This window comes from Perognathus longimembris, chromosome 1 (genome assembly GCF_023159225.1).
Source record: "Perognathus longimembris pacificus isolate PPM17 chromosome 1, ASM2315922v1, whole genome shotgun sequence".
Lineage (NCBI taxonomy): Eukaryota > Metazoa > Chordata > Mammalia > Rodentia > Heteromyidae > Perognathus > Perognathus longimembris.
In genome coordinates, this window is record NC_063161.1 from 139,810,989 (window position 1) to 139,826,603 (window position 15,615).

The following is a 15,615-nucleotide window of genomic DNA, read 5'->3' on the forward strand; positions in this document are numbered from 1 at the left end:
GAATTTACATAGTTGCTGAATCTCTTGTAAGAGATTTCATAGAACTAAGAAACTTGGGGGGTGGAGTACAGAAAGTCTATAGATTTCTTAAACTTCAGTTGTTAAACCCTGAAATTGCTTTAAAAAGTATTACAAATTATAGTATAATCCTGGAATGCTTTTAATAATGAAGTGAAAACTTTTATTATAATAAGGAAATATTTTCATTCTTAGCAAAATGTCATCATTCTACAAACATCTAGTTTAGAAAAGGTCTTACGAAAACAAAATTTGTATCATAAGTACTAATGAATTTATAAAGGAGGGGAAAGGGAACTACTGCTCAACAGCTAGGAACATATGAGTTTTCTTGTAGTGTTGGGAATTGAATCTAGGGCCTGCGCATTCTAGAGACTGAGCTATATCCTCAACCTTGAATTTTATTGTATTTTCTTTCTACTTTAATGTCGGGTCTCTTGAGCGTGGCCATTAGCCAAAATAACTACTTTCTAGGAGAATCATGATTGGTGAAGAACTGTGAAGAGAGGTTCATGTTCAGGTATGTCAGGTGAGACCAAAGAGAGGAAATAAAAATGTAAGTGTAATAAAAGAAGACATTGGTAGTTAGGAGAGTCAACAGGAAACCTATGGGAAGTATGGGGGCATGACATGCAAGTGGAAACCAGAGGTGGAGATAACTGTGGGCTTTGCCTTCATTAAGGTCTACGCACACTGTCACTTAGGCTTTCTCATAAGGACTGATGAAAGAAAACAGATGTTGGGGAGGGAAGGCTGTATACTTATTATGACTCCAGTGTTAACTATTAGGTTTTACTGTGGTCAGCATCTGTGGGATACATGTTTTGAGTCACTCCAGTGAGGAATAAACAAGCTATATTACAGATGGAGAAAAGGAACTTTTAATTAGGACAAAGATGATGGGGTACAACTGCACTTCAAATAATTTATATCAGACTTAAAATAGATGTAGGGCAACAACTCTATTAAAGCAATTAATGATAATGTTTTTCTTACAGAAGAGGTTAAATCAAACACTTCTATGCTTCTGAGGATCCACAATCACACTTGGTATATGATTGTATTTCTAACATAATTCCTGGGCTGAGTAGATGCTAGGGAGCATTTGCTGAACAGACTGGTACCATGAAGAATCTCATCAGTCAGGGTAAACCAGCTAAATAAGGACTAGATAATATCAAGAGAATTCCCTACCATAAACTCACATCTAGTGACCTGTCTCTCACATCACCCATCATTTCTACCAGCAAAGCTTCTCTGTCTTCAATACATCCAGATACCAGCTACTCCTCACTAAATATAGAAAGATTCTACCCTGATTGAAGATTCTACCTGGATTGTGTTCGTAATTTCCTGACTGATCTCTGCATCCTTGCTTCTCCTAGCAAGTTCAACAGAGCAATCCTTTCAAAACGCATGTCACTGAGCGTTGTGGCATATGCCTGTAATGCTAGTTACTCTGGAGGGAGGAGCTCAGGAGGATCACAGTTTGAGGTCAGCCCAGGCAGAAAGCTCCCCATCTTAACTAATCCCTAGGTGCAATGGCATGCATCTGTTATGCCAGCTCCATAGGAGCTGGAGATAGGGAAGGTCATAGTTACAGAATATCCCAGACACAAAAAACTTGAGAAAAACTTGGGCATGGAGGAATATGTCTGTCATCCTAGCTACATCATACATGGAAGTATTACAGCCCAGGCTGACTCTCAGGACTCCCCGCCCCGCCCCCCCCCCCCACCCCGCAAAGTGAAACCCTATCTCAAAAACAACCAGAGCAAGAAAGGGCTGGTAGTCATGGTTCAAGTGGTAGATGGCCTGCATTGCAAGCATGAATCCCTGATATCAAGCTCCAATATCACTAAAACAACAACAAAAAAGTCACTGCATGTCACTTCTCTGTTGCTACATGGCCAATGATTGCCCAGATTACTTAGAATTAAAGCCAAAGTCTTTGCCATGGCTTTCTGCCCATTTGCAACACTGTCCTTCCAGGTATAACCTTATCCACTGCCCTCTTGCTTGTTTCCCTGACTTCCTCTGATATGGCAAGGATGTTTCTACCTATGGTCTCACATCTACACATGACAGACACACAATGAACACTTATGGCTAGTGTTGTTGTTTCCCCATCTATTCTTCTCCACTCTAGTGCCACCCCTTCAAAGAGACTTTTCTTGATTAACCTGTATATCAATCTGGACATCAGCAGAAAAAAACAAATGTCACAACTTAGGGATTTTTATGGGTTGAACTGTGTTATAAGTTACACACACACAAACACACACATACACACTCACACACAATGTTGAAGACCTAAACTCCAGTACTGTAGAATCTGTACAATGTGACCTTATTTGAAAATGAGATCATTACATATAGAACTAGATAAAGTCACACCATACTAACATTAGAGGAGGTGAGCCCTTCCTTAGTTTAACATAAGCCTGATGTTCTCTAAGCCAAGTGCTGTGGCTCATGCCATTAATCCTATCTGCTCAGGAGGCTGAGATCTGAGGATCAGCAAAAAGCTGGAAGTGGACATCTGGATCAAGTGGTAGGGGGCCAGGCTTGCATGAAAGAGCTAAGCAAGAGCAGGAGGCCCCAGTTCAGGCCCCAGTACCAATACACACACACACACACACACACACACACACACACCCACAGAGAGAAAAGACTGTGGCACCATAACACGGTAGAAGGGAAGAAAGCACATGCCAGACAGAGAGCTTGTTCATTTTTATCTGTAAGCCATTCCTGAGATAACTAACCTATTCCTCTGATAATGTTACTAATCTATTGATAGGGGAAGAACCTTTATATGGGGGAAGAACCTTTAACATGAGTTTGAAAGAGGACAGTCAAGTCACATAGGCACCAGGCATGCATGTGTAATCCCAGCACTTGAGACAGGAAGGCAAGAGGATCCTGAGTTTGAGTCCAAACCAAGTTAGGTAATGAGATCCTGTCTAAAACAAACAACAAATTATCATAAAGAACGTAAAGATGAAAAAGTGATAGTCACTCACCAATTTGGAGTTCAAGGCAAAGGATCCTCAAGTACAAAGGCCCAGAGGGTAGAACCAGCTTAGCCAGTTTGAGGGGTAAAGGAAAGGTGGTATCTAGGGACACAGTGAGTGAGGGAGACAGAAGTGAACTCTGGGAATTTGGCAAGTGTTAGATCATGTGGGCTCTCAAAGGCTGGAAAAAGCTTGGATATTGTTTGAATATGTAATTATATTGTTGTTATAGTTTGGATCTTTTAAAAAGTTTCCTTTTGGGTACTGTCTCTTAGTTTTTCTTCACTCAAGGTTGGTACTCTACCATTTGAACCAAAGGTCTACTTCTAGCTTCTTTTTCTGTTTTTGTTTTGTCCATAACAAACCAAGTGGGATACTGTACATATGAAGATACAGGCCAGAGAGGTGATTTGCAACTGGTCACACAGAGATGGTCTAACTTTAAAACGTTTATATATTACCGCTCTCTGTCAAATATGACATTGAGTGAGGCACCCCATTAGGAGCAACACAACCAGCTACCTAGCTTTGAAGCCCATCATGAGTTCAAACTTGACATCTGCCACTTACTAGTTGTGTGACTCTTGGCACAATACTCAACCTCTCTCTATTTCCATTTTCTCATCTGTAAAGGACATTCATTAGACCATTGCATCTGTAGATCTATGGCACCACAGAGACTTTATTGAGGGAAATTTGTCAGTGTTCAGGATACATGGAGTTAGGTACTTTACTGGGGATACAAAAATATTCATTTTCCCCAAATTCTGCTAAAAATATGCCACCTTTTAACAAATCTAAAAATCTCACATTACTGCCTAAAGTCAGCATGTTAACATTTACTTTGCTGTTTTGGAACCATTTGCCAGATGTTTCGTAAGGGGCTATGAAATAGATCACATAATTTAAACACAACTGACAGTAGCGTGAGATGACAGTTCCCCCCCAACTGAGCTGCCTGATACATAGGTAGGAACTTGAGAACTTTTGTTTTTGAAATGTCATTATTACCACGCTTGGCGAAGCCATTTATAAGAATCCCACTAATAAGACGGGTTTACTGTACTAACATAACTGGATTGTCCATATGTTCCCAGTACTAAAGACTTAACCCGCATCATTCTAGTGACATTTTACTTATAAAGAACCCTAAGCACTCACTCATTGCACTAGTATTCTTTTATTGTGTGTTTACCACGTTTAGGCACGTTTCTTAGGAGCATCTAACAAGATTCATGCCTTTGTGCAGTTTGTCTGGGGTTTATTGAGTAACGATGAGAAAGGTAGCCAATACATTCGTTGGTTTTATGGCAATCGGAATGCTACAGAGAAAACCAGAGGACTTAGTTGGGGAGGGTAGTGTTCACTGACAAGGCCACATTTGAGAAGGCTCTCTAGGAACCGGGAAAGGGAGACTGAAGTGGGTACAACGGCCTACCTCCCTCACTAGATGGCAGAGGGCATTTCCTCTGGATAAAGAGAACCACAGGGCAGGGAACTGTTTTTTTCGGGGAGGGGTGGAGGGACAGGCGGGAAGGGGGGTGTCGGTTGTGGAACCTGAACTCAGTGCTTGGCTGCTGCCTCTGAGCCTCTTTGTGCTCAAGGCTAGCGCTCTACCACTTGAGCCACGGCGCCTCTTCCAGCCTTTTGAGTCGTTTGTTGGAGATAAAAGAGTCTCATGGACTTTTCTGCCCGGGCTGGCTTCGAACCGCGATCTCCGCCCGCCTGATGAGCTAGGATTACAGGCATGAACTTGTCGTGTCGGTACTGCGGTTTGAACTCGCGGCCTGGGTGCTTTTCCCTTAAGGCTGGCGCTCTACCACTTGGCTTTTGTTTTCCTTGCTAAGTAACTCGGATTCTCGGGGGCTTTCCCGACTGAGCTGGCTTCGAACCGTGATGCTCAGGTCTCAGCCTCCCGAGGATTCCAGGCATGAGCCACACGGGCGCTCGGCTCTTCGCTTCCGTTTTAAATCCATCTTTCTGTTTTGTCCCCCCCACCCCAAGGTTCCAAGGCTCGTGAGGGAATATAAAGATTTGAACCCAGGCCCTCCATGGCGGGAGTTGGTCCTCTCCGGGACTAAAGAAGCAGTTGTCAACCAGCACAAAACGCTCGCCTCACAGTAAGCGCCCCGTCATGGCCGGCCGACCACCACGCCGGGGACCACCACTTAGGCTCACTCTTCCCACTTCGGGTCACTCCGCCCGAGCTACCGCCCTCTAGGCCCCCCAGCTCCCGGCTCAACCTCCTCCACACGGTCGGGTTTCCACGTCGCAGCTCTGCCCCGGCGACAGATTGCGCAACCCGCGCCGAGGGGCGGAGTCTCAACGTAGGCGGCCAGGCCGTGGGCGGGATCACGCCGGCCGCGGACGCGCGACGAGGTAGTCCCTAGGCGCCGCCGACGCCCGCGGTGTGCGCCTGCGCACGCCGGAACCGGGCAGCCGACATTCCACAGCGTCCAGCCGCCCCGCCCCCAATTCCGGGGAGGAGTTCCTGTCTGCGCCTGCGTAGAACTTCGCCGCACCCTGCGCCTGCGCACTTCGTCAACCCGCCCCATTTTTTTTTCCCCCTCGCCCTACCCCTCATCACCACCTCCTACCCCACCCCCGGGTTTTTTTTTTTTCTGAGTGGGGGAGGGGGCACGTCTCGGCGAGTCACGGTGATGGCGGCCACCATCCTGTGGTGAGGTAGCGGATTCTCCGCGATCTCGGGGAGCTCCCTCGCGCCTCGGGAGTGCTCAGAGGCTGAGGGCCGGAGGAAGCACCGCGGCCCCGAGCTCGCCGGGGAGGCCGCGGTCGCGGGAGCTGCGGCGCGGCGTGGGGCGCGGGCTGGGCCGGGAGGGAAGGAGACTCGGCGGGGCGAATGTGACAAGCCCCCACCCCCACCGTCTTCCTCCCTCCCGAGAGCGCGAGCGGCGCGGCGCGGCGACCCCGGGGCAGCCCGGCCAGACCCCGCCCAGCGGCCAGCACCCGTCTCGGGGCCCGGCAGCGGAGCCACGGCGGCCACCATGCAGGTCACCCTGAAGACCCTCCAGCAGCAGACCTTCAAGATCGACATCGACCCGGAGGAGACGGTACGTGCGGCGGGGGGCGGAGGCCGCGTGCGGGCAGCGGCCGACTGCGGCCGCGCCGGGGAGCCGGGCGGGGGGCTGCGCGCGGGCCGCGTCCCGGAGCTCCGGCGGAGCGGTGGGGGGCGCGGGGCCCCGGGTGCGGGCGCGGGCGCGGTTGGGCCGCGGTGCTGGGCGGCCGACGCTTCCCCCCACCTCACCGCCCCCCCACCCCCATCAGCCTCCGCCGCCTTTGTGGCCGGAGAAGGTGGGAGTGGAAGCAGTAAGCCAGGCGCCCAAGGCCTGGAGGCAGATGGCGTGGAGGAGCCCCGTCCCCGCGGGGCGCTCGAGGCCTGGGCCAGGAGCGCGTGGTCGTGGGGCCGGCGGGGGGAGGGGAGGCCGAGAGCCGCCTGGGCGGCGGAGCCCGGTGGCCTGCGGTGGTGCTTAGGTGGGGGAAGGGAGCCGGAGGCGTTGTCACTGACCCGGAGGACCTGCTTAGGCCTGGGGAGCCCCAGGTATACACTGGAGATGATCAACTTTTTAAAACAACCCGATTGCGTCTGCAGCCGTGAAAGAAGAGGTGAGTGGGAAGGGTGGTGGAAATGGATCCTTTTGCCCCTTTCCCTCGTTAAGAGATGTTAGCCCTTTTTATTTGCGTCTCAGATCGTTTTGTTCCTTTCTTTTTTTTTTCTTTTTCAACAACGGTTCTCCAGCTACCGAACTCATACCCACACGTGGATCACACACCCTCAGACCTTTCCGTTGGTGAAAAATTTTTTTGTATTGCAAATCCAGGCCCAAATTCAACTCCAGATTTGACGAACACCCCCCCTCCCCCGTCCCTAAGTCTTGAATCCTGCACTCCCCCCCTCCTCCCTGAATAGTTTCCAAGGGGGTGGGGAGGAGAATATGAAAAACTTTGAAACAATTCTGAGTGAAAGCCTTTCAACTCTTCCAAGTCTACATGATAGTCATACTATCTTAAGCATTTTTGGTTTTGGGGAAAGACACGATGTTGAAGTTTAGTACAACTTCATACCAAGAATCAAAAACTGCCATTCATACATTCTGAAATGGTGATGTCGTCGCACGCCGCTAACATGGTCGTAATGCTAAGTTTAAATTAAACAGCGGCTTACTGCCTGTCTCTCTCCTTCTGTGTGTATTTTTTAAAGTTGATTTGGGTGGAGATCGTTGTGTTCCATTTGTGGCTCTTTAACTTACTTGCCGTGACCTGGGACAAATTACTTTCGTATCTAGAGTAGAAATAACACTTGGTGGAGAGATAGGAAAATTAAATGGTATTTAGTTGGTGGTCCGTAATGAGACTTATTTAATCAAAACAATTGTGATGTTTTACCTATTTCGTTTTCTAAGGTCTACCTCTTTTAATTGCAGTTCCTAACTTTAGGAAGATTGTGTCCTAAAATGATTTGATCAAGTTAGGTCCTTATTTGTAGACATAATGCTATCTAGTAACTTCTAAAAGGTATAGAGAATACCACTTAAATTGAGAAAGTTTTCATTGTCTTCAGAAGTAATTGCCAACACTATTTGGACTAATAACTGCTAATAGAACCAAATTCTTTTGAATTTTCCTGGGGTGTATTAGTAAGTTGAAGGATGAAAGTTTTACTGTAGTTTGGCTGTTTGATTTTAAATAATTGTGTAAAATATATCTTTGGCTTTGACTCTTGGGATGAATGATGTTAGTACCATGGGAAACGATAAACTGACAGTATTAAACTTTACTTTTCTCCTCCCTCCGCCCTCTCTGGTAGTAGGGCTTGTACTTGGCGTGGGTACTGACCCTGAGCTCTATAGCTCAAGGCTAGTGCTCTATCACTTGAGCCACAGCGCCACTTCCGGTTTTCTGGTGATTAATTGAGTCTCACCGATTTCTCTGGACTTTTCCACCCCAGCTGGCTTTGAATCACAATCCTCAGATCTCAGCCTCCTGAGTAACTAAGATTACAGGCGTGAGCCACCTGCACCCGCCTTATTCCAGAAACCTTTAGCCTTTTTTTTTTTTTAAGTCTGTGTTAATGAAGCTTCTCAGTGACTCCACACTATGCTAAAATATTACCAATCTGGCTTGAACTCCGAGCCTGAACTCTGTCCCTGAGCTCTTCAGCTCAAGGCTAGGACTCTACCAATTTAGCCACAGTGCCACTTCCCGTTTTCTGGAGGCTAATTGGAGATAAGGGTCTCACAGACTTTCCTGTCCTGGCTGGCTTTGAACCTAGCTTCCATCCTCAGATATCCACCTCCTGAGTAGCTAGGATTACAAGTGTGAGCCTCTGGCGCCTGCCAGGCATGCTGAAGTATTTATACTATGTAAAATTTGTATCGATCTTTAGATATGTGTACCTACACTAATAAAGGCAATGCTGTTTTTGTATAAATTTCTTAATCTAAATTTGTTTTACATTTTATTTCCAGGGAATGTAATACATTAGTTACACTTTGGGAAATATTCAGTAAGTTAGTTGTAGATAGTAGTTTATTCAACTTCTTGTTATAAGTTGGTATTAATACTGTGTAAAAACTGATGAGTGAGGTTTTCAAATGAGGTAATAACTCCCTCCTCTGATCCCTTCCTTAGTCTCCCTGCCTTACTAGGGAGACAATCTGGGGCCTCATGTGAAGTACTAGAAAAACACTTTACTATGGAGCTATACCCCTATCTTTTATTTTAATAACCTAGTGATAATTTTAATTGTTTTTGATGCAGTGTTTTAGAATTCCAGTTTTAAAAGGAACACCAAAAATTATCTTAATGACACTTAGCATCCTGTTTCTAATTTGCTGAGAAACTATGTAACCAGAGATATTAGAAATAGATCTAAAATAAGGGATTTTTGTGAGGTCTGTATGAATATGTCTATATTTTACAGCTTTTGACCTGAAACTTAATGTTTTGGTTATTTCAGGTTTGATCTTGCTCAATTTTTACCTAGAAGTGACAAAGGAAATTAAATACATATAGTAGGTTGTACAGAAACTCATGAACTTGAGGTGAACCTTAGCCAGAGTGAAAGAAAGTATTGAGAATCATGAGATGATGTGTTTGTTGAATAAGTAAAAGTTCAGTGAGCTCTGCTGGAAGGACTGGAAGAATACAAGGACATAAAGGAACACAGTTTGGGTCTTCTGGGAATTTCACTCACCTAATTGGGGATATTGAAAGCAGGAAAAGCAAGCAGTTTGTTTTTAAGATTTTTATTGATGTAGTTTCTGAAACTTGAAAGTTCTACCATGACATAACAAGACTTTATTATAATAACTATTTTGTACCAATTGACCATTATGTGCGCACTGTCTAGTGTTAGTTAACCTTTATAAGGATTTTGGTTTTGCTTTTTAACTACAGTATTACATTTCTTTGAACAAGTGACATGTCTATGAAATCGGGAGATTTTTTGATGAACTAGATTTTTCTTCTGTTATCTTTTGTTGGAGGTGTTACTGGGGTTTTGACCTTAGCACTGCTAAGTGATTTGATTGCATGGCTGGCACTCTACCAATTGAGCCACATCTCCAGCCATGGTTTTTGCTGTTCTGCTTTTTTTTTTTTTTGGCCAGTCCTGGGCCTTGGACTCAGGGCCTGAGCACTGCCCCTGGCTTCTTTGTGCTCAAGGCTAGCACTCTGCCACTTGAGCCACAGCGCCACTTCTGGCCGTTTTCTGTATATGTGGTGCTGGGGAATCGAACCTAGGGCCTCGTGTATCCGAGGCAGGCACTCTTGCCACTAGGCTATATCCCCAGCCCCCTGATTTTTTTTCTATTGCATACTTAAGTTTTAATTTCTTTTTTAGTCGTTGTACAAAGGAGGTACCATTTAACCAAGCAGTTTATGCTTACAATGCATATTGATCCATGTCAACCCCCTTCAACATTCTCATCCCCTACCCCCACCCCTTTTTTTTTTTTTTGCCAGTTCCCGGGGGCTTGAACTCAGGGCCTGAGCACTGTCCCTGGCTGCTTTTTTGCTCAAGGCTAGCAGTCTACTAATTGAGCCACAGTGCTGGCTTTTTCTGTACATGCGGTGCTGAGGAATTGAACCCAGGGCTTCATGTATACAAGGCAAGCACTCTACCACTAGGCCATATTCCCATCCCCCCCCTTTTCTTAATTGTGGTATGTACAATGATTTTTTTTATTTTTTTTTTACTGCTTTCTACCCCCTCTTCCTTTCATTCTTCTGCACCCCTCCCCTTGGTCCCACTCTTCATCTTTCATGTACCCATTACCTAGTGCTGATTTTTTTTTTTTTTTTTTTTTTTTGCCAGTCCTAGGGCTTGGGACTCAGGGCCTGAGCACTGTCCCTGGCTTCTTTTTGCTCAAGGCTAGCACTCTACCACTTGAGCCACAGCGCCACTTCTGGCCATTTTTCTATATATGTGGTGCTGGGGAATTGAACCCAGGGCTTCATGTATACAAGGCAAGCACTCTTGCCACTAGGCCATATTCCCAGCCCACCTAGTGCTGATTTTGTTGGGCTCTGACCTAGTCTTTCTAAAAGATTATAGTATTTGAGCTCTCTACATAGTCTGTGAATACTTAATTCATTTGTAACCACTTGCACCTTTGCATACTGCCCAACACATTTGCTTGTAGATTTATAGGTACAGTCTTATCTACTACAAATGAGGGAAACCATGCAACCTTTCTTTCTCTGGGTCTGGCTTACTTCCTTTAATAAAAAGTTTTGCAGGTCTTTTTGTTTCCTTATAAATGGTACAATATTTTTTCTAACGGATGAGTAAAATTCCTTTGTGTATATATACCACATTTTCTTGATCCATTCAGCCATTGAGGGGCATCTGGGCTGATTCCATATCTTGACTATGGTGTATATTGCTGCAGTGAATGTGGTTGTGCTGGTAGCTTTACTACAGCCTTGATGTCTTTTACTGGATAAATGCTCAGCAGTGGAATTGCTGGTCATAGGATAGATGGTTTCATTTTTTTGAGGACCTTCCATACTGCTTTCCAGAGTGGTTGAACAAGCTTATGCTCCCACCAGCAGTGTAACCTCTGGTGTTCCATTTTGGCCACATCCTCACCAGCATTTGTGGTTTGCTTGTTTTCTTCATAGTGGCATTTAACTGGGGTGAATTTTAATCTCAGATACACTTAAGTTGTACATGTGGTAGTTCTGGGGTTTAAACTCAGGGCCTGAGCATTGTCTCTTAGCTTTTTTGCTGGAGCTATGCCACTTCAGCCACAGCTTCACTTCTCAGGTTTTGGTGGTTAATTGAAAAGAATCTCACAGACTTTACTAGTTGGGCTGGCTTCAAACTTTGGTCCTTGGATCTCAGCTCCTGAGTAGCTAGGATTTGGGAGCTGCGAACAGGATACCTGAGCCCCTATGGCCTGACTTAGGGTAGTGATTTATTGTACCACTGAAAGTACATCAGAGATTAATCTTCAAGTCTTCCAAATCCTTAATACTGATTATGTGTTTTGGATAACCGGGGGTGGGGGATGTTCATAAATTTGACTTGAAAGTCAAATATACATGACATTGAATATACATTGACTATGTTTGATAAAAGAATTACGAAGGTTGTTTTAATGTGCATACATAGCATTTAGTGTGCTAGATAGATAATTTGCAAAGGACCATCTCACTCACTTTGTGGTTTACTTCTAATGGTGATTTTTATAAAATACTGCTTGTTATGTATGCAGTATTTTCTAGTAACTTGTTCCTGTTGTAATCTATTGTATTCATAAAATAGTCGTGCTAGATACATGCCTTATACCAATTTTTCTTGGTTATTAAAAGCATTTAGTATTTACATTAAAATACTGTATCATGAGATAAAATTAGGGGTTTTGGCCTATCGGAAGAGTAAATACAGGGAGAAATTAAGAAAAACTTGTTTGGTTCCTGTCAAATTATTTCACTTTCCATGCCTGACACATAATAGGCATAAAGATCTTTTGAGTGAATTAAGTGGTGAAATCATTGTCAAATCAGTGATCCCTCAGTGTAGTCTGTTTGTTTACCTGTTGATTCATTTAACAAACATTTTTGAGTGCTTACTTGAACCTGGTAAACATAAGTATGCATTGTAGAAAACAAATAGGATGAGGTTTTAATGCTTGGGGCTTCTTTTAATTGAGTAGTCACTGCTGGCTTTAAGAAAGTGACATTTAGGGGCTGGGGATATGGCCTAGTGGTAAGAGTGCCTGCTTCATATACATGAGGCCCTGGGTTCGATTCCCCAGCACCACATATACAGAAAACGGCCAGAAGGGGCGCTGTGGCTCAAGTGGCAGAGTGCTAGCCTTGAGCAAAAAGAAGCCAGGGACAGTGCTCAGGCCCTGAGTCCAAGGCCCAGGACTGGCCAAAAAAAAAAAAAAAAAAAAAAAAGAAAGTGACATTTAATCTGAGATCTGAATAATAATGAACACTTAGAGATGAGAGTGTTTTCTGTGGGGAACTCTTAGGACAAAGACCTTCAGAGTTTAGTAAGAGTATGTTTTGGAAACCAAAAAGACCTATTTTGTCTAGGTAAAGGGAGATTTATGCCAACGGCCTAAGCTTGTAGGCTGTTGAAAGCTGGGGCTTTTCAAGGAAACACTGCCTCTGTCTCTTGCTGTCACAGTGGCTCCCTCCATCCCTCTTGCACACACACAATTTTTTTGAGGGGGGAGGCACTAGTGCTGGGTATGAACTCAAAACCTCATGGTTGCCCTGTGGCAGGATTACAGGTATGATTTACCCGTGCCCAGCTCATTTATAAGTAAACGCTACCTTGATGTTTTGTGAAAACTGGATAGTAGGGTAGGTAAGAGGGGAAACGGGCACCAGTTGAGAGATTTATGCAGCAGTCTAAGCCAATGCCCTTGGGTCATGGTAGTTAGTGGCAGTGGAATTGGGTTATGCTTGAGAGGTAATTTTGAGGGTAGTTTTTGTGAGTCACTAGCACTAATTTTACTTGTTCTTGACTTTTTCCTCTTCCTTGATATAGTTGCTTTAATATTGTGTATTTTAAAATACCAAGTTGAGCTGGGCCCCAGTAGGACACTGCCCAGGTGGGACAGCACCCACACTCTTGAGTTCAAATCCTGCCAGGACCAACACTAAACATAATAGTAAAATAAGTTGAGCCAGGCACCAGTGACTTGCCTATACTTCTAGCTATTTAGGACACCTAGATCTGAGGATTGATGTTTCAAGCCAGCCTAGGCAGGAAAGTCTGTGAGACTCTTAATTCCAGTTAACCACCAAAAAGCCAGAGAAGTGGAGCTGTGGCTCAAGTGGTAGAGGGCTAGCCTTTAGGGAAAAAATGGTCTGGAACAGTATCCAGGATCAACACAAATGTGTTTTTGTGAAGTTGAACATAATTCTGAGCCTCATGGCTTTGAACTGTGATCCTCTGATCTTAGCCTCCTGAGTAGCTAAGATTACAGATGTGAGCCATTGGTGCCTGGGGAGTTGTGCTAATTTTTTTAAAATACAAATCTTGTTTTGACAATTTTCTTTTATTCCTTTACATTTCCTTTTAATCTTTTTAAGATTTGCATGAATGAGCTGTTTTCATTCTTTCATCTTGACATAGTCAATTTTGAACAATATTATAAACAGTAAAAGTTCTATGATTGTGACTTTAAAATTTTGAATTTGTTTGATATGTAATGTGTAAATTCATTAAACCTATTAAAGAAATGTGTTAAAAAATTAACAAATAAACCAGCCAGGTGCCAGTGGCTCATTTTTATAATCCTAGCTACTCAGGAGGATCACAGTTCAAAGCCAGCCAGGCAGGAAAGTCCATGAGACTCTTTATCTCCAGTTAACCACCAGAAAACTGTAAGTAGCACTGTGGTCCAAAGTGGTAAGGCACTAGCCTTGAGCAAGAGAAGCTTAAAGTCAGTGCCCAGGCCCTGTGTTCAAGCCCCAAGACAGACCAAAAAAAAAAAAAAAGGTAATAGTCCTGCTGAAGGACATTATACCACCTATTCCTTATTAATTTTAGATAAATAAGTTCTTTGTGTAGTATCTCTGAAAACCAATTTTACAACTGAATGAACTTTCTTATGAACTCCATAAGCATTGTGTCAATCTGTTCCAGCAGTGTAGGTAGGTTAGCTACAAATGACTAATAGACATAAGTCCTAGAAACTTCCAACAAGTAGGTAGAATTACTTTTCACCTTCTTTTTTCCCCTGCCTTTTTCCCTCTCTTCATTTTTGTAATGCACAAGAATGAGTTATTATTTACCTACTTAGAAACTTTGCATTCTGTAGGTATCTTAAGGTTCAAACTAATCGTATCTGTTTGGGTCTTGTTGAAATCATAATAATCTGGAATGTCTTTAGAAGTGATTAAATTGCTGGGTTTAGGTTAGCTTAAGAGTCTTAAGCCATTTTACAGTTTGTTTTGGATAAATGGATTATGAGTTTAAAATAATAGCCTTTTGGATCATAACTCTTAATTTGAAGGTTGCCTCTGTTTACTGTCTTCTCATAATATTATATTTTATTTCAACAAAATGAAATTTTCTTTTCCTGTACTTTTTTCCCTTGCATCCCTTGGGTCTACTAAAAAATTTTCCTCTGCACTGAATCAGCAGATATCTGTTAAATTTGTATAATTATCTAGAACTTATTTCATGAAATACTCCTTAGTGCTCCTTCCCTTTCCTTTCCTTCCCCTTTTCCTTCTCACCTCTCACCTCTAATATGATACTAGGCCATCAGTGCCTGAACTTGTGCCTTGTGCTGGTGTTTCAAATGAAAAACCATGCTGCTTTTTAATGGTGTGTGTTTGCGTGCATGTGTGCATGCCAGTACTCAGCTTGGGTGCTGCCCCTTAGTTTTTTCACTCAAGGCTGACACTACCATTTGGGCCACAGCTCCACTTCTGGATATTTAGATTTTTTTTTTTATTTTTTTATTTTTTTTGCCAATCCTGGGGCTTGAACTCCGGGCCTGGGCACTGTCCACTCTCTACCACTTGAGCCACACCACCATTTCTAACTTTTTTTGTAATGTGGTATTGGGGAATCAAACCCAGGGTTTCATGTATGCCAGGCAAGCACTCTACCACTAAGGCACATTCACCCCTTTTTAGATGTTTTAACTAGAGATTGTCTTTCCAGGCTAGCTTTGAAACAAAATCCTCAGATCTCAGCTTCCTGAATATTACAGATGTGATCCATTGATGCCTGCTCAAGATACTATTTTTATACCACCAACGTATAGTGTGAATTTACTGAACAGAAGTGACTAAGGTTGTTGTTCATTATTAACAGTTATGTAATCATATTGCTGGCATTTATGTAACTAGCAGCAGAGTAGAGTTTATACCACCATCATCACAAATATGAGGAATGTGTTATATCATATCATATATCATGTTACTGTGTTGTTGTGATGTCACGAGTTCATAAGAAAATTTTCAGTTCAGTTATATTAAGAAAATGGAAAATGAGGTAGAAGTAGCATCTCAGGACTAAGTTCTCAGTGAGATTTGGGACCAAGTATAGTGAGAAGTTGTTGAGAAGTAGGAATTAGAG

General features: G+C 43.6%; 1 protein-coding gene and 1 long non-coding RNA gene across 2 annotated transcripts in view; one reads left to right on the forward strand and one right to left on the reverse strand.

Annotated features, from left to right (window-relative positions):
- Positions 1-4,654: 4,654 nt before the first annotated feature.
- Positions 4,655-5,193, reverse strand: LOC125346220. The gene is made up of 3 exons (XR_007209881.1): positions 4,887-5,193; positions 4,720-4,723; positions 4,655-4,679 (listed from the first exon to the last, which is right to left on the reverse strand). It is a non-coding gene; the product is annotated as an uncharacterized LOC125346220 (long non-coding RNA).
- Positions 5,194-5,840: 647 nt separating this feature from the next.
- Positions 5,841-15,615, forward strand: part of Rad23b (RAD23 homolog B, nucleotide excision repair protein) — a 36,215-nt gene continuing 26,440 nt past the window's right edge. The window contains exon 1 of the mRNA XM_048338579.1: positions 5,841-6,106. Coding sequence (XP_048194536.1) covers positions 6,041-6,106 — 66 coding nt within the window. The 5' untranslated portion in view covers positions 5,841-6,040. The remainder of the gene's footprint in view (positions 6,107-15,615) is intronic.